This window comes from Cucurbita maxima, unplaced genomic scaffold, assembly GCF_002738345.1.
Source record: "Cucurbita maxima cultivar Rimu unplaced genomic scaffold, Cmax_1.0 Cma_Scf00014, whole genome shotgun sequence".
Classification (NCBI taxonomy): Eukaryota; Viridiplantae; Streptophyta; class Magnoliopsida; order Cucurbitales; family Cucurbitaceae; genus Cucurbita; species Cucurbita maxima.
In genome coordinates this window covers 1,391,662-1,409,590 of record NW_019272030.1, presented here as the reverse complement: position 1 = coordinate 1,409,590, position 17,929 = coordinate 1,391,662, and the positions used below count along the sequence as shown (strand labels likewise).

At 36.2% G+C, this 17,929-nt stretch overlaps 2 protein-coding genes and 3 non-coding genes across 6 annotated transcripts; 1 reads left to right on the top strand and 4 right to left on the bottom strand.

The window, feature by feature from the left end:
• The first annotated feature begins 3,357 nt into the window (after positions 1 to 3,357).
• On the top strand, positions 3,358 to 6,180 carry LOC111489206 (NAC domain-containing protein 86-like). Of its 2 annotated transcripts, XM_023137315.1 has the most exons (7): positions 3,358 to 3,478; positions 3,561 to 3,730; positions 4,105 to 4,385; positions 4,485 to 4,736; positions 4,925 to 5,314; positions 5,519 to 5,600; positions 5,696 to 6,180. In XM_023137315.1, exons 2-7 carry the CDS (start codon positions 3,574 to 3,576, stop codon positions 6,157 to 6,159), a joined length of 1,626 nt encoding a protein of 541 aa, XP_022993083.1. In that variant the 5' UTR covers positions 3,358 to 3,478; positions 3,561 to 3,573; the 3' UTR covers positions 6,160 to 6,180. The 2 variants fall into 2 exon arrangements, with proteins under 2 accessions (XP_022993083.1, XP_022993082.1); XM_023137314.1 differs by lacking the exon at positions 3,358 to 3,478 and having other exon boundaries at positions 3,488 to 3,730.
• A 1,732-nt stretch (positions 6,181 to 7,912) lies between these two features.
• LOC111489205 (sucrose synthase 5-like) lies at positions 7,913 to 14,096 on the bottom strand. Its single transcript, XM_023137313.1, has 15 exons — positions 13,817 to 14,096; positions 13,577 to 13,731; positions 13,315 to 13,507; positions 13,003 to 13,121; positions 12,548 to 12,764; positions 12,352 to 12,447; positions 12,105 to 12,278; positions 11,067 to 11,183; positions 10,813 to 10,979; positions 10,495 to 10,719; positions 9,848 to 10,414; positions 9,633 to 9,771; positions 8,306 to 8,370; positions 8,184 to 8,213; positions 7,913 to 8,087 (listed from the first exon to the last, which is right to left on the bottom strand). Exons 1-15 carry the CDS (start codon positions 14,060 to 14,062, stop codon positions 8,057 to 8,059), a joined length of 2,541 nt encoding a protein of 846 aa, XP_022993081.1. The 5' UTR covers positions 14,063 to 14,096; the 3' UTR covers positions 7,913 to 8,056.
• A 2,418-nt stretch (positions 14,097 to 16,514) lies between these two features.
• LOC111489886 lies at positions 16,515 to 16,595 on the bottom strand. Its single transcript, XR_002719477.1, has one exon. It is a non-coding gene; the product is annotated as a small nucleolar RNA Z103 (small nucleolar RNA).
• A 129-nt stretch (positions 16,596 to 16,724) lies between these two features.
• LOC111489885 lies at positions 16,725 to 16,805 on the bottom strand. The gene has a single exon (XR_002719476.1). It is a non-coding gene; the product is annotated as a small nucleolar RNA Z103 (small nucleolar RNA).
• A 165-nt stretch (positions 16,806 to 16,970) lies between these two features.
• Positions 16,971 to 17,054, bottom strand: LOC111489887. The gene has a single exon (XR_002719478.1). It is a non-coding gene; the product is annotated as a small nucleolar RNA Z103 (small nucleolar RNA).
• Positions 17,055 to 17,929: the final 875 nt, after the last annotated feature.

The window sequence follows — 17,929 nt, the reverse complement described above, 5'->3', positions numbered from 1 at the left end:
TTTTTTTTTTTTTTTTTTTTTTTTTTTTTTTTTTTTTTTTTTTTTTTTTTTTTTTTTTTTTTTTTTTTTTTTTTTTTTTTTTTTTTTTTTTTTTTTTTTTTTTTTTTTTTTGTATAATAAATGTTAGTTACGATGATTTGAACTTCCAACTTAAGAAATACATGTCAATTATCTCTTGGTTATGTTTATATTAACCCTCCTTAATTTTATGATGGTTGAACTTATTATTTGCCTCATGTGACCTCGAGCACTATACATATTTTGTATGTCTAGACCTTTGGTTGATTATTTCACCTTATAAGCTAAAATTCACTCGTGCTAGCAGACTCTTTATTGATCGTTAAGACTACAGTACCCTTTTAGCTTCTTTTCTCGCCTGGTTGGGTTAACCTCCCTAAAGTGACTTTTAATCTCACTTAATCTGGATTACAATTTATCTAATAGTTCCTTGTCCAAACTAGTCGAGCTACAAATCACTTAGTGATTTCTAGCTCCACCTAATTGGACTACCATCAATTAACTTCTTATCTCGTTTAGTTGGACCTACGCTCGTGACAACATTAATTTCTTTTATTTTAGTATAACTTACTCACTACTTACCTAAACAAGGATATATGGCATGTATGACTTAATTTAGTGATAAATATTATGGGAAAAAAAATAAAAAGGAGCTGCAACAAGGATTTGTTTCGGTGGTGGCACCAAACCGCTTGACATTATTTACATAATTAATGTATTTTTTTTATTGGCTATATACGTATATGTATAAGTCACACAATAATATTCCAAACTTTATTTTTAAAATATATAATAATAATATTCCAAACTTCCTCCCTATACCTTTTCACAAAAAATAATTATTATCTAAAGACAATGTATTCAATTTTTTAATAAATATTTCTTCAAACACTAAATTCATTTAATAATTCATATAAAACAATCTTTAGTGAAATTAAAATATAATATATTATTAGAAGTTTCCAATCTCTATTCTTACAATAAATTATGGATAATCTATTGATTTATATAATTTGTTTTTGTTTTTTTTTTAACTCGAAAAAAGAGAAAAAAAATATCGATTTTTTCGATACAAAATATACTAATAATTATATACAAACAATAATCACCCTTTACTATTACTTACCGTATATTGATATTATTAAGCCCGAGTAGTGATATAGAGCTTTCTTTTATTCATAATATTTCGTACTAGTGAACCTAATTTCTGATGCATTTATGATATTCATTTTTGCTTTTTAATTTTTTTATTCCTCTTTTCGTTTTATTTTTAATTCACACCTACCCTAGGTGATATGAACCAAAAGACATCAATCATACAATATACTTCAATGAAAATGTGAAGAAAAGGTTCGTCAAAATTATCAAAAGATGTTTCAATTCACCCCACCTTGAAGAAGAATGAAGTTTGATTGTTTTAAATTTTTGGTGGGTTACAATTTAGAGTAATTTAAAGTTATTGTATTTTAAGATATTTATTTATTTTAAGCTACATTTACATAATGACTAATTATGGTAAGTATGAATCTTACCACTCTTGGAATGCCTTTACTAGTTTCATTTTGAGACTATATAAAGGCAGACTTGAAAAATATAGTAAAAGGAGCATTTGTGCTCTCTTTAGCCTGACTAAGTTTCTTTTCAATTCTATATAGTTTAGGTTGTATGTAGAATCATTCAAGTTCAACATGATCAATCTTGCTTATGGAGTGATTCGAATCTCAAGCAAGTGTTCTTGCCTTGAGATATTTGATCAACAAGAATCATTCAAGCTAAACATGATCGATCTTGCTTGTGGAGTGATTCGAATCTCAATCCAGTGTTCTTGACTTGAGATATTCGATCAACAAGGTAATCCAAATCTTATTCCCCTTGTACTAATTCCTTATCTTATCACTAGGGCATAAGTCTAGACGTCACTATAGATTCTTTGGCTTCCTTAAAAGGGTTTCCTCAAACTCAAATTCATACCACCCTAACAAATTTTAGTTTTTTTTTTTTTCTTCCTTTAAAAAAAATAATAAATAAAAAATAAAGCATGCTCGGTCCATATTGGATATCAGATTATATATATATATATATATATATATATATATATATATATAGACTAAATAGTTATTTTCGTAAAACTTTATTGATCAGAAGAGTTTTTTTTTAACGGTTATTTTATACTAAAACAACAATTTGTCAACTAGAACATTAATTCAATCGGTTAAGGTATCGAGTTTAAATTCTTAAATTTTTAATTTTTTAAAAAAAGAATTCATAAGTTTAATTATTACACAAAAGAAATTTAAAAAAGAGAGAAAACATAGACATAATAAAGGAGGAAAAGCACCAAAAGGTTGATTCATCAAAAGGAAAAGCATTATTGATTTAGAGAAATTTGGAACATTTCCATGTCCCCACCAAACCTAACCTTATAACGTCCACGTCATCCTATTTTTCCACGTGGCTATTCACGTGGACAAAGCTGGCCCCACATGGTCCCCACCACCCCCTCTGGGCTCTACCGTTTTTTTTTTTCATCTCCCATTACTCGCCGATCTTTTCCCTCTCAAGTTCTTATTCTTCCCTTTTTCTAATAAAAAAAATATATATTTAATTTAAAAATTAAACATTACTTTTTTTAGTAAAATAAATGAAAATACCAATTGCTCAAACCTATCGAATATTAATAAATAAATAAATTATAAATACTATTTCGTCCATGTATGTCTATTAGCCTCTTAAGCATTGGCCAATAATCATACACGTTATCTATGTTAGATGAATACGACCCTCCACAATGGTATGATATTATCCACTTTGAGTATAAGCTTTCATAGTTTTACTTTGACTTCTCTAAAATGTCTCATATCAATGGAGAGAGAGTATCCTTTGATTATAAACTCACGATCATTCCTTAAATTAACCGATGTGGGACTTTCATCATCGAACAATCTATTGTATGTCGCATGCTGCTTTAAATGCCAAATCCATTGATTTAACCTATACCCACAAGACAAATAGTCGTCAAATACAAGAAACCGACAAGTTGAACAGTCATAGCCAACTCTAACCGACCACTAAAACAACCCTAAATGACATGGACTAGACCGCAACTATACTCGACCATAGTAGTCAATCATATGACCTACTATGGTCTAGCTAGGCTAAGGTTGATAAAAAGAAAACATGGTCAAAAGAAGGGGAAAAAAACTAACAAAAAAAGCAGACCAATTTTGGGATGTGAAAGAGACATTAAGGTAAGGTGGTTTGGATGTTCCTTGTACGACACAAAACAAACAACCAGACATAAACATGTGGAACCGAATCCAAGAAAGAACAGCTACGAAGCTTGGGATAATTTCCATACAAACACTCATAAAACTAGCTATTCATTCTTCATAGAACCCTTCATATCCAATCCCAACCTCCCACCTTCTTCTCAAACTCTCATTTTTTTCAATCTCCAAAGGTCTTTCTTTTCTACACTTTTCTTGTTTCTTAATATCACTGCTGACCCATATGGTATTTATTGTGTATGCATGTTTTTGTAGGGTTTTGTGTGTCATGGCTCCTGTTTCATTGCCTCCCGGCTTCCGATTCCATCCGACCGACGAAGAACTCGTTGCGTACTATCTCAAACGCAAGATCAATGGTCGGGAGATCGAGCTCGAGGTCATCCCTGAAGTCGATCTTTACAAATGTGAGCCGTGGGATTTACCAGGTATTTGTGAGCTCTATGGATTCGTTGCTCTTTCGGTTTTTCTCTTCTTTCCCTTTTCGGCTTTTCACGCTGTATTTGGAGAAGTTTTGAATATACAAGACGATCAGTGGATAGACTATTTTCTCGAACAAATCAAAGGATTCAGATAGAGGAGTGGAGAGAAAAAGAAAGTTTTTCCAACCATCGAATTTACTCCCTTAAAGATTATTTCTTTCTTTATAATTAGTGATGAGCTCAAAGAGAGAATACATAGAAAAGAGGAATTTGAGGGTAAAATAAGAATGATTTTGCTTTATTATGGTCAATTTTGTTTGTGGTGGGGATTAACTTTATTAAAGAAAAGTGTTCCCTCTCTTTTTCGAATTATTGTTAAGGGAAGTCGTTGCTTCCGAGCAAGGATCTCGAATGGTACTTCTTTAGCCCTCGAGATAGAAAGTATCCAAATGGGTCAAGAACTAATCGAGCAACCAAAGCTGGATATTGGAAAGCTACCGGCAAAGATAGGAAAGTGAATTCTGAATCGAGAGCTGTGGGGATGAAGAAAACCCTAGTTTACTATCGCGGTCGAGCCCCGCACGGTGCTCGTACTAATTGGGTCATGCACGAATATCGTCTAGATGATCGAGAAATCGAAGTTGTTTGTTCTGGCTTGCAGGTTTCTCTCTAAACTTTTGTGGGTCATAATCAATTCATTTAAGTTTGTGAGATTAAACGTGACTTAATTGACGATCTATTTAATTTGTCTTATGATCAGGATGCATACGCTCTTTGTCGTGTGTTCAAGAAGAACACGATAATAGCACCGAAAATAGAACATAATCATCAGTATTGCAATATTACCTTATCTTCAAACCAGTTCGTTAACAATGATCAATCTTCTGAACTTTACTCGGAAGGAAGATGTGAAGAACCCGAGAGTTCTTGGTCTCAATTCTTATCTCAAGAAGCCTTTAATTCAGCCACTTTATTCCCAAGTTATGCAAATATTCCATACCCTCCTTCCAAGGTGAGCATTCATTTAGGTCAAAGTTCTTCATTAAATTCTTCTATTCGAAGTTTTCAGGTTTAATGGTAATTGAACTCGATTCAAAATTTGTTTAGCCGACCGATCGATATCGTAGATCGTGCTCGTGCTCGTGCTCAAATGTTTTCAATTTCATTCTTCATTTACTTCAAACATTTGATTTGGAATAGGTGGACATAGCTTTAGAATGTGCAAGGTTACAACACCGTTTCACTTTGCCACCATTGGAGGTGGAGGACTTCCCTCACCCCGGCTACTCCGATCGCTTCAAGACGCCGATCCCGACGAATCCCACCATGCTCGACGGTGGCTCGAGCGAGGCGTTGGCCAACCAATCTTGGGATGGAGGGATTGGCAATGCTTATGCTTGTTCTAAGGAGTACTTCACTTTCATGGATACCAAAGATGGGTTTGAAGATTGGAATTCTATAGCAAGATTTGATGTGGAGAGCTTTTGGGAGGATCCATATTCTAAGTGTTTCGACGTTGGCAATGCCGGAGATGATATCGTGGTCGAGAATTTCAGATGGGTCGGAATTTCTAACAAAGATCTCGACAAGGTATAAACATTTTCATTCTATTTTTATTTTCTTATTTCTTGGATTTAAAATATTTAAAAGCCGACAAAAAAAAAAAAAAATACAATGAAAAATTCACAATCCGAACAACTGGGTTAGTGGGTTGGTTGTAAAAAATGTCAAAACCCGACTCGACTCAACTCACGAACACTCTAATCTTAACAAATTTAAACCTGTTTTGGACAGAATTGCATGGAAGATTCAAAGCTAATTCCCATACACAACATTTCAAACTTCCAAATTGAAGATCATCAAAACCACCTTCAAGGTAACCTACAATACACATAATTAAATTAATCGAACCAAGCCCGATTAAATTTACCATAACCCATTAACGTAAACAAAATTTTCTTGCAAATCAAGATCAACCCATGAACCCCGACAACTACGTCGTGGAAGGATCGGGCACGTCTGCAAACCATTTGAGGTCCCAAAGTTTCGAGGTGGTGGAAGAAATGAAAGTAAACCATGGGCTATTCATGTCAACAAGACAAGCAGCTGAGACGTTGTTCCACCAAACAATGCCTTCAGAGACGGTTAAGGTCCAAAGCTTGAGGTGTTTGGTGGCGCCAAATTTGAGTAGCCGCCATGAAAGGACAGCTCAAAAGACAGGCAGCAGTTTGTTGTTAAGTGGGTCGTGTCTGAAAAAGACATGGAGTAAGTTCCAAAGGAAAATGGGTTCAGTTCTTGAGGCTGTGTTGAATGAAGATGAAGAACACAGATCAAAGAAGGGAGAAGCTTTGAACATGATTTTGATGAACACACGGATTTTCTTTAGCATTGCTTCCTTGGCTGTTTGTTCCATTTGTTTGGCCAAATTATACTAATAATATTAATTATTTATTTCACGTGTGAGGAATGAGAAGTCTTTTCGATCCCTATAACAGCTCAGATCCACCGCTAGCAGATATTGTCTTATTTGAGCTTTACATTTCGAGCTTTTCTTAAAGGGATCCCTTAGGGCTTTACCATTCGAGCTTTCCCTAAAGGGAGCCCTTATAAATGAGGTTTGTTCTCCTCCCAATCCTCCCAACCAATGTGGTCCCAACCTTCGAGCTTTGCACTTATAAAGATGTTTGTTCTACTCCCAACCTTTCGAGCTTTCCCTAAAGGGAGCCCCTTAAATGATGTTTGTTCTCCTCCCAATCCTCCCAATCAATGTGGGACATCACAATCCACCCCCTTCAGGGGTCAGCGTCCTCGGTAGCACTTTTTCCTTCCTCCAATCGATGTGGGACCGCCCACTCTTTTCTTCCTCTAATCGATGTGGGACCGCTCTCAAATCCACACCCTTTGGCTTATTGGCACACCACCTCGTGTCTACCCCCTTCGGAGAACAACAAGAAGGCCCAAAATCCACCCCTTTGGGGCTAGCGTCATTACTGGCACACTGCCTCATGTCTATCCCCTTCGAGGAACAGCGAGAAGGCTGGCATATCATCCGATGTCTAGCTCTGATACCATTTGTAACGGCTCAGATCCACTGCTTGCAGCCAATGTGGGCCATCACAATCCACCCCCTTCAGGGCCCAGCGTCCTCGGTGACACTCTTTCCTTCCACCAATCGATGTGGGACAGCCCTCAAATCCACACCCTTTGGCTTACTGACACACTGCCTCGTGTCTACCCCCTTCGGGGAACAACAAGAAGGCTGGCACATCTGACACATCGTCCAATGTCTGGCTCTGATATCATTTATAACGGCCGCCCTCAAATCCACACCCTTTGGCTTACTGGCACACCGCCTTGTGTCTACCCCTTTCGGGGAACAACAAGAAGGCTGGCACATCGTCCGATGTCTAGCTCTGATACCATTTGTAACGGCTCAAATCCACCACTAGCAGATATTGTCATCTTTGGGCTTTCTCTTTCGAGCTTTCCCTCAAGGCTTTAAAACGGGTCTCCTAGGGAAGTTTTCCACACTCTTATAAAGGGTGGTTTGTTCTCCTCCCAACCAATGTGGGACATCACGGTCTCTTTTTATGTCCCCACCTTCTATTTCAATCTTCGTCTCTATAAAATTTTCCATTTATTTTTCTAGAATCAGGGTGTAGATTCTCCACGAGAAATTCATGAGAATACTGTTTTCGGAGGAAAATATTTATTTTTAAAAAAAATAATAATGCCAAAGATTTTTTTAATGGTGGGAATTCCCGAGCCATTCAAAGCGAAGCGAACATCTTTATATATTGAAAAGACTAGCCCTCCGTACAAGACTCATGAATTTTGAAATACCAAAGTAAAAAAAAAAAAAAAATACATAAATGAATAAAAATCACGTCTAAATAAAAACGATCTTGAGATAAGAGGGCTAAAGAAAATTTAAAAATATCTTAGTTTCGTTCAACCCAATTCAATTTAGCAGTAGAGAAACCATAAACCAACCCAATTTATAAACTTTTCATTTCATTGAACTCAATCCAAGAGAACCCCAACCGTACGAGTTGAGTTAGGATAATTAAATTTTTTGGATCATCGAGTTTTTTGAACACCTCTAAAAAAAACTTGTCGTAAGTTCAACAATTACAATGGTGAAATAGACCCATCGACCCTTAGAGCAATACGAGCTACAATACGAGCTACAATACGAGCTATACTCGAATTAATCATAGAAGATTGAAATTATTGTGTTGTTCAATATAATAAGGAAAAGGGATACATTATGATTGCTTGAGAATACATATTATATGTAGATAGGAAACACTCTGAAAAAAGCTTTCTTGCTTAGCTTACACCTTTTTCTGCTCCAAAAAACCTGAACGTAACATAATTCAAATTCTGAGTTTATTTCATGAACATCCGAACCTGAAAGTTTAAAGACGACAAACCGATCTCGAACTGATATTCTTACTTTTGAACCCGAGATTGCGTGCGCTTCGAGCTGCAAAACAAAAATCAAATATCACTTGCTAGTTTTCTTCATTCATATTCAAGATTGTATGTATAAAAGTCGTGTCTGTTGGTGTTGCTTACTTTTGTGGTAGCTGTGGTTTTGCAGGCTGTGGAGCTTCGTCGACGGCGATCGGCACGGTCTTCACCTGCAATGCCAATGAAAAAGCTCGTAATTTGGAGAATAATGAAAAGGGGTTATGTATGTTTGGGATCATTGTAAGAGTCCAAGTTCACTGCTAACAGATATTGTCTGCTTTAGTCCGTTACGTATCACCATCAGCTTCACGATTTTAGAATATATTTACTAGGGAGAGGTTTCCACACCCTTATAAGGAATGTTTCGTTTCCCTCTCCAACCGATGTGGGATCTCACAGTCCACTCCCTTTAGGCCTAGCATCCTTACTAGCACACCGCTTGGTGTCTAGCTCTGATACCATTTTTTATAACTCAAGCTCACCGCTAATAGATATTGTCTGCTTTAAGCCCGTTACATATTGCTGTCAGTTTCACGATTCTAAAACACGTTTACTAGGGAGAGGTTTCCATACCCTTTTAAGGAATGTTTCGTTCCCCTCTCCAACGGATGTGAGATCTCACAATTCACCCTCCTTTAGAGCCTAGCATCCTCGTTGGCACACCGCCCGGTGTCGGGCTCTAATACCATTTGTTATAACCCAAGTCCACCGCTAGCAGATATTATCTACTTTAGCCCATTCTGTATCGCCGTCAGTTTCACGATTTTAAAACACGTCTACTATGGAGAGGTTTCTACACCCTTTTAAGGAATGATTCGTTCCTCTCTCCAAACGATGTGGGATCTCACAATCCACCCCCTTCAGGACCCAACATCCTCCGTCTAGCTCTGATACCATTTGTTATAACCGAAACCCACCGCTACTAGATATTGTCCACTTTGGCCCATTACGTATCTTCATCAGTCTCAGTTTTAAAATGCGTCTACATGGGAGAGAGGTCTCCATACCCTTATAAAACCATGAGGCTCAGTTTTAAAATGCGTCTACAGGGGAGAGAGGTCTCCATACCCTTATAAAACCATGAGGCTGACGCATTTTAAAATCATGAGGGTGACAACGATACATAACAGACCAAAACATACAATATCTACTAGCAGTGAGCTTGGGTTGTTACAAATGGTATCAAAGTCAGGTACCGGGAAGTGTGCGAGCAAGGACATTGGCCTCAAAAGTGGTGGATTGTAAGATCCTACGTCTGTTGGAGAGGGGACCGAAGCATTCCTTATAAGAGAGTAGGAACCTCTTCCTAATAGACGCATTTTAAAACCATGAGACTAACAGCAACACGTAACGAGCTAAAACAGACAATATCTACTAGCGGTGGGCTTAATCTATTAAGATTATAAGCAAAAATTGCACCAAAAAAACGTACCAAGTCCTTGAAAAGCAGATTATAGAACATTTGAATGTATCTTTCCTTTGCCTTCTTTTGGTCCTTATTCAATTGCCTCCAAAAAGTGTAAGTGCTACCCATATTCAGCACCTTCTTTGCATATATTTTCCAAGTGTAGCTGCCAAAACACAACATCATCAAAGTTCAATATCAAGTTCAAGAACATGGTAACAATTTTTAGTTCTTGTGATTACCATTCATCAATCCGTTGCAGACCCCGATTCGAAATCTCGTTCCAGTACGATTGATCCTTCTTGCACTTCTCGAAGAAGTTAGCGATCTTTCGGCTCGATTCGTTGCCGTTGTTCGGGTCAATATGGAAGCCAGAGATGCCATCAACTATGATCTCAGCTGGACCACCTTGGTTTGTAGCAAAGGTTGGTAAACCACAATTCATTGCCTCAATGACTGTGAGACCAAAAGCTTCATACAGAGCAGGCTGCACGAACGCTCCTTTCGTGTCGGCAATGCATCGGTATAGTTCCCCGTTACGACGCCGATCGGTCTGTGCTGCTATCCACCTGATATGACCTTTGAGTTGGTATTTGTCAATCAATTCATGCATTTTTCTTATCACTGCAATTTCTTCTCTATCCTTTGATTTTGAAGGATCAAAGAATCCACCAACCACTACAAGATTCACCAAATTTCTCAGCTTTTCATTCTGCCCAAACCATTCGACCAACCCGGTGATGTTCTTGACGATATCGAGCCGTGCCATCGAAAACACGATCGGCTTTGTCCGATCAGCTAGATATCCTCTGTTTGATGAAAAAACAGAACAATAGTTCATATTCCAAAAATGTAAAACATGTCAAAAACCATGAAAAAAAACACTCACATATGTTCATTGTTCTCAATTTTACTGAAAAGAAGTTCCTCAATCATGGGTTGAAACGACACGAATCGGTGTTCTTTCGCCGTGTTAGGAAAATAGACTGATTGATCCGCTCCTGGTGCTGCAATGTTGAACTTAGGATCAAATACATTGATTCCCGACACGATTCGACATAGACCCGGAAGCGTAAACGACTCGTGGCTTTCATATTGCCCCGGCTTCTCCTTGCTAAAACCATTAAAAAAAGAAAAAACTTAAGCACGTAGAAAGTCATTCTAAACATGCTCGTAATCATCGAACGTTCGCTTCGTTTTTACCGACCTTCCTGCTATCTCTTGGAATGTGCTTGCTATCACAAAATCAGTGGCATTCATAGCAAGAATATCAGCTGTAAACTGACATGAAAAGTGATATTTAGAGTCCAATTCCTTCCACTTAAGATCTGAATCTTCATACTTTGTTTTCTCCAAGGCATGTGCAATGGTGCCCTGTTTTTAGTTTCCATACTTAGTCAAATTTTTGTGATATTAGGGTTTAGATATATATCTAAGAGAGCAAATGAAGAACTTTAATACTTGAGTTACTCCTAGTTTGCTGGCCATGAGTGATGCCACTAGATTCCCATCTGTGTAGTTTCCAATGATTAGATCTGGCTTTGCTTCCATCAGTTCCAGTACTTTGGTAGTGGCATCCTAGTACGAAACGAAACCAACGCGTGTTAGATCAAGATTTTTCGTTCGTTTGATAAAGATTTTCCGTTCGTTTGATAAAGATTTTGTTTTTGGGTTACTGACACGTCCGTGTTTTTGTTTGGATTGTGCTATGGAACGAAGAAATAGTTAATCAATGTGTAACAGCTAAAGCTCACAGTTGGTAGATATTGTTCTCTTTTACCTTTTCTTTTTGGGTTTCCTCTCAAGGTTTTTAAAACGGGTCTGTTAGGGAGAAGTTTTTGTACCCTTATGAAGAATATTTCGTTCCCCTCTCCAACCGACGTGTGATCTCGCAATTCACCCTTCTTCGGGGCCCAGTGTTCTTGATGACACTCATTCCTCTCTCCAACCGATGTGAGATCTCACATCGATTAGAGAGAGAACGAATGACAGCGAGGACATTGGGCCCCGAAGGAGGATGGATTGTGAGACCCCACACTGGTTGGAGAGGGAAACACGTGTTAGAGTCCAATGTCCTATCTACCCTCATTTGAGGCCCAATGTCCTTGTTGGCCCTCGTTCCTCTCTCTAATCGATGTGGGATGTCACATTCTAGGGAGAGTTTTCCACACTAAATGTTGCGTTCTCCTCTTTAACCGATGTGGAATCTGACAATCCACCCTCATTCGGGACCTAGCGTCCTTGCTAACTGCATCAATTGGCGAGTGCTAGCAAGCACGTTGGGCCACAAAGGATGGTGAATTATGAGATCCCACATCAGTTGGAGAGGGGAACAAAACATTCTTTATAAGAGTGTGAAAATCTCTCTCTATTAGACGTGTTATAGAAACCTTGAAGAGAAGCCCGAAAAGGAAAGACCAAAGAGAACAATATCTACTAGCCGTGGATTTGGGCTGTTACAAAAAATCAATATGTCAACATATTAGGTTTAGAATCTACCTGTGCGAACTTCTCGAGAAAAGGGTAAACGTCGAAACGAGAAACCCAACGACGAAGGATACCCTTTTCAGTCCTAAAGGGCACCCTTACAATCTTGGAGTAATTAGTGCCAAGAACAGGTTCTATTTCTTGGTTGCACTTAGTTCCCTTAGCATCCGGTATAAGTCTCGTAATCTGCATACACAAACTTTTAAGTTTAGCGGTGATTTAACATAGTATCATCGTATTATTTTTATCGAACACTTACGATAATAATTTGAGGCTTGAAATCGAGGCCTTGTTGCTTAATTCTAAGAACAAGTTCTTCTTCCATAGCTTTAACTTGATCAAGAATGTACACAACCTAAACAATCACATCGTATGAATAGTTTCTTATGATTCCGATATCATATGGTTTTAGAAAACAATATCTATTCGATCCCGAGATCGACGAACACTCGTACCTGGCCTCCGGTGTCGGGCAAGCCAAGAACATCAGCTTGACCAAAGTATCCATGAGGAGACAAAATGACAACATTGAAAACATTAGGAAGTCTACTGAAGAACTTCTCCATTTGGATTGGATCATAAGCTTGGAATATTTCAGACAGACATCTTATGGTTTCCTTTACTCTTCCTGCACACTCCCCCCATCCTCTCTCAAAGCCCCATTGCTTGAATCTGATTCCCGTTACGAGGGAGCAGAACACGTAAATTAGTTAATATCGAACTCGTAACGTTACCTCTTTTAGGGTTAGTATAAGGTATATATTCGGAATGATCTCTCGTTCTCGAATATTTTTCTTAGACATGAAGTTAAGAAGAAAATAACTTTACGAGAATTCAAATTTACGACTTTGTGCTAAATAATTAATGGGTTAGGATATATTATTAACCGAAAGCGATTAGGGTTACTCACTTGAGATAGAAGTTTTCGTAAGGGGTGTCGGGAGGAAGTACGGAGAGGAAAATATCAGCGAGAATTAGTGCCATTTGGAGCTTGGAAGCTGTGTTCAGAGTCTCGTTTATCATAAGTTTCTGTGACAAATTAATTTCACCTTTAGAGAGAAAGATAAAAGAATAAGGGTGTTTGTGGGTTAAGTTGAGTTGGGTCGGGTTGAGACATTTTCTAGACCCAACTTCCATTTTGAATCATCAATTTTTTTAACACCCATCTGAAAAAAATCACGAAAAAACGAGCACGATTTTCAAAAACGCGAATTTTCCGTACCTCTCCTTGATAATCAAGGGACAACAAGTAATCCACAAGAGGTTGTGAATTTTCCAACTTTCCACTAAGCTTTGAGGTGAGGAACTTTGTGGTATAACTAACGCCTTCTCCAATTGAAGAGGGAATGGTTAAGTGAGGAGTTGTGAATTCAATGGCTCCAAAATCCACTTCCAATGCATTTTCATCACTTGCCCTACAACATAATCCATATACTTAGACGTTTAAAACAAGAAACTTAGTAATAATAAGCACGTTTTCGTACCATTCTTTGTCATATATCGTCTCCTTTAACTTAAGAAATTCAGCTGAAGTGAGAGATTTAACCGAGAGATCGAGAGAGTTGACTTCAACGAATTCCCAACATCCCGGTTCTGGTCTTATGGCAAATGAAACATACGGAGGAATGGCTATTGCTACCTATGCATGACAACATGCAAAATCAAGGGTATTTTTACTATTTACGTTTTGTCAGGTATCGTGAGTGAACATCAATTAGACGAACCTGAGTAGAGGCCAACATAAGACCGAGCACGCCCTCCATGATCCTATTCCTCTCGGTCGTATCCTCAATGACAAGCTCCATCTCCTCGATCAATTGCTTGACCTTCAAGCTCCTATTCCCCTTCTCCACAAACTTCCCAAAGCATCTCTTCATATAGTTATGGCTTTGCCTCAAGGCCTCCGGCATCCCATTAGCAATCAACTTAGCACCACCGTTGGCATTGCCATTCACCATTGAAGAAGCCATGATATGATGATCAGCAAGATATGCAAGAAGAGGTCAAGCCATGGGGCATTTATAGGAGACCCCAAATGGGTGCATTGGGTTGCGAAAATGGTGCCTTTTTTGGTTGAAGACAAGGAGGAAGAACATTCTTGGAAAAAGGGGAAAGAATTATTTGTGGGTGTGAAGATGCCCTTTTCTCTCACGCAATGGGGATTGTTTTGTTTCATGTTAATTCATTATTCTTTACTTGTATTCAGTGATGACTGCAAACCAATTCAATTTCAACCGATCTTTCCATGTTTCTCCTGCATTTTTATACCATTTGTGTTGATACAATTCTCAACAATTTTAGCTTAACAATACTTTAGTTTCGGTCGAAAGATAGAAGTAAAAGAAATCTCACATCCACATTTGAAGTGATCCGTCTTTACCGACCCAGGTTCTTTGCTATATGTATGTTGATAACATTTTCGGTCCACATTTGATGTTTTAGGGTGGGAAATGGGAAGAGAATGGAGGGAGATGCTTCTTTGTTAGCTAAATAAAACTAGGGACCGAATTTAGTTTGAGTTGGTGGGTAAAGTTTAAGAAGTTAATCATAAAAAAAAATTTACTATTAGCATACATGAATCTAAGAGAATGAAAGAATATTAATTATTCCATTGTGGGAATCTTATTTTCAAAAAGAATATAAAAAGGAAAAAATAAATATTCTATGAATGTACCTAAAGGAATAGAGATATATAAAACGTACGGTTAAAACGTTACATTTATTTTATTTTTTTTATCGGTTTTTTTTCTTTTAAAAATTATTTATTCTCTCCAATTCTATTGGTGATTATTAATAAATAAATAAATCAACATTGTTTTTTTGAAAAAAAAAAATCTAAGAGAATGTTAAAGAGTAGACATCAATTAAAATGCAAGTATATTTTTAAATTTTTTTGGAAAAAAATGAAAGTCGAATTATGAGTAGTAATTTTTAAAATTAGCCTGTGTTAATAATTGCAATCAATAAATATTTATTTATATAATTATAATCAAGTTGTGATCAATTCATTATATCAACTAATTCAAAAAATGATAAAATCTTTCAAAAAAAATAGCAAATAAATACAAATGAAATACAAATTAATAATAATCAAAAAGAAAAATTAAAACATAGAATATATTAGAATATGCGGCTACCCATCACATAGATTTTGTTATTTTTAAAGAAATCAAAGAACCTAAAACCAAAAAATAGAGGAGATCCTTAGAGAATTAAAAACAGAAGATGAACAAGATATCTTAAAGGACTTGTAAAACAATTTTGATTGAGAATTTCATTTTGAAAAGACATTGCACTACGCAAAAAGCTATGTGCAAAATGAAGCAAATGGCTTTACGGTATCTTATCGTATATATTATATATAATATTGTACAATTGGCCAATTTTATATTATACTCTAAGATACAAGTAATATTAAGGCATAAACAGTTTTAAATTTTAAAAAATTGAAAATAATGCACAATCCATTGATTCCTTACGGGTTTAAAGTGAAAATGTAATGTTGAATTCTTGTTTAATCCATACTCAATCCTCATAAACAAACATGCCTAAAGAAAGAGAAACCACATTCTTACCCTTTACCCAAAATACATTATCATCTTGATTCATCCCTAAAATGTAATAACCATATGTGAAGGCAAACAAATAAATATGCACATATAGATGTATATACAATTAGAAAGTAGGTAACAAGTGTACATATAAAATTATGAGAAAATAAAAAACTGGCATAAAATTATGGAAATAAACTACAATAAAATAATTAATCATGTTGACGATGGAGGATTTACATTTAAGGTATGATGATAGGATCCATAACGCAGAGAAGTACAAAAGGATGCATTAGAGGAGCTCCAAGGTTATCCACGAATTTATATATGAAAGTGAAACGAGGAGAAACGGATTAATATTGCGATTACTCCAAGCCCTTGAAAAATTATACACAAAGGTAGAACATTCATACGTTGCGAGATGGATGTGAAAGTCACGTATTATATAACATTGGTACAGGAATAACAGGAATAACAATATGAAAGAACTATTAAACAAATATGACCTTAAACTTCACGACGAAATAGCAATTCGCTGAAAACAGGAACAATATTATTAGAATATTATCAAAACAATTTTGTATACTCAGAAAAAGGTAGGTAGTTAGCAATTGATTCCATAAATGAATCAATGTGCCCCTTTCAAAACTTATACCAGGCTGAAAATTGTTACGAATTCATCCAGAAGGAAATTGATCACAAGCAATCTAGATAACGAACTATAAAAATTAAACCGCCTCAAATCTAGACTCACAATGCGAAAGACGTTAAAAGCACATAAAAAAGATAAACTAGCTGTGTCTAAAACAACAAAAAGAATAAGGATCTTCTTAATTCTAATCTTAAAGAATATAAACGGATATGCTGGAAGATGGATCAGATTCAAAGTGCTAAGAGCACCAGCAAAGTATAATCAGCGTCGATCGTTTGGGGAAAGTATCATCACTTCCATCTTCAGAGAACATAAACAACTAATATCACTTGAAAACAGACGTTTCATGTCAAAATAATCAATGAGAAAATAAAATTTAAGCAATGGATATTCCAGGGAAGAGAAAACAACTAAATCAAATCGAAGAAGATGGATCAGACAGAATGTGATAAAGACACCAGCATAGTATAATCAGCGTCGATCATTTGGGGAAAGTATCATCACATCCAACTTCATTCGAACCAAAAACAAACATCTATATGCGCTCAATTAGCAGTAAAAACAGCATTAGAATCGAAGAACCACAGCAGTTGCTTCCAAGCATTAAAATAACTCAACTACAGAAGCCAAGGGAACAATAAATGGAGAAAATCAATTCAATTAAGATCGAGGAAGATGGATCAGACAAGAGTGTGGTAAACACACACCAGCATAGTATAATCGGCGTCGATCATTTGGGGAAAGTGTCATCAATTCCATCTTCGATAAATAATCATACATTTCATACAACTAAAAACATGTAATCACACAACCATATAAATCAATAGTGGCTTTAAATTTATCCAAAACTGCAATTCAGCGGCTAACTTCATAAAGAAGCCATGAAAACCTCTGCAGTTCACAGAATTGGAACAGTTATCGCGTCGGCTCATACGAAGCAGCCGATTATGAAACGAAGTCTCGCGGTTGCTCGTAATCAGTATTCGACGCCAATAAATCCACTACTAAGAAATAGAAAAGGACTACCCGATATGAATCAAAACCCTAATTCCAAGCAGAGAAGAATGGCCGTATGATGAAGATAAAGATTAAGAAACTTATATATAGAAGCAGAGAGACGAGAATGTCGGCTTCCAAACCCTAAAATCGCATTTTAGGTTTTACAAATCTCATGACACGTGTACGGTTTTGATTTATTCTATATTTAACTAACGAAAAGATGAGATGAGTTCATTTTAATTAATTTTAATTTAACTTATTATTAATTTATAATAAAAAAAATATTTCGAATGTAATTTTTTAAAATATATATTAAAATGGAGATGTATATTATAATTCAATGTTTTAAATAAATAAATAAATGTTTTATACGTTAATAATCTTTTTTGTTTTTCTTTTTTCTTGTAACAAAAATTTGAGTAAATTACCTAAAATAAAAAATTGGATTAGATTACACTCGGGTATTCATATAATTTAAGAACCCAACTAACTCAAACTATCCAACGTAAATCATAAAAGATTGTGTTAGGTTATTTTTTTTTTTTTTTAGATTTGAGTTGAGTTAAATTTTTTAAAAATCGAAAATTTGAGTTTGTGGGTTGACATTTTTTTTTTTTTTTTTTTTTTCTTTTAAT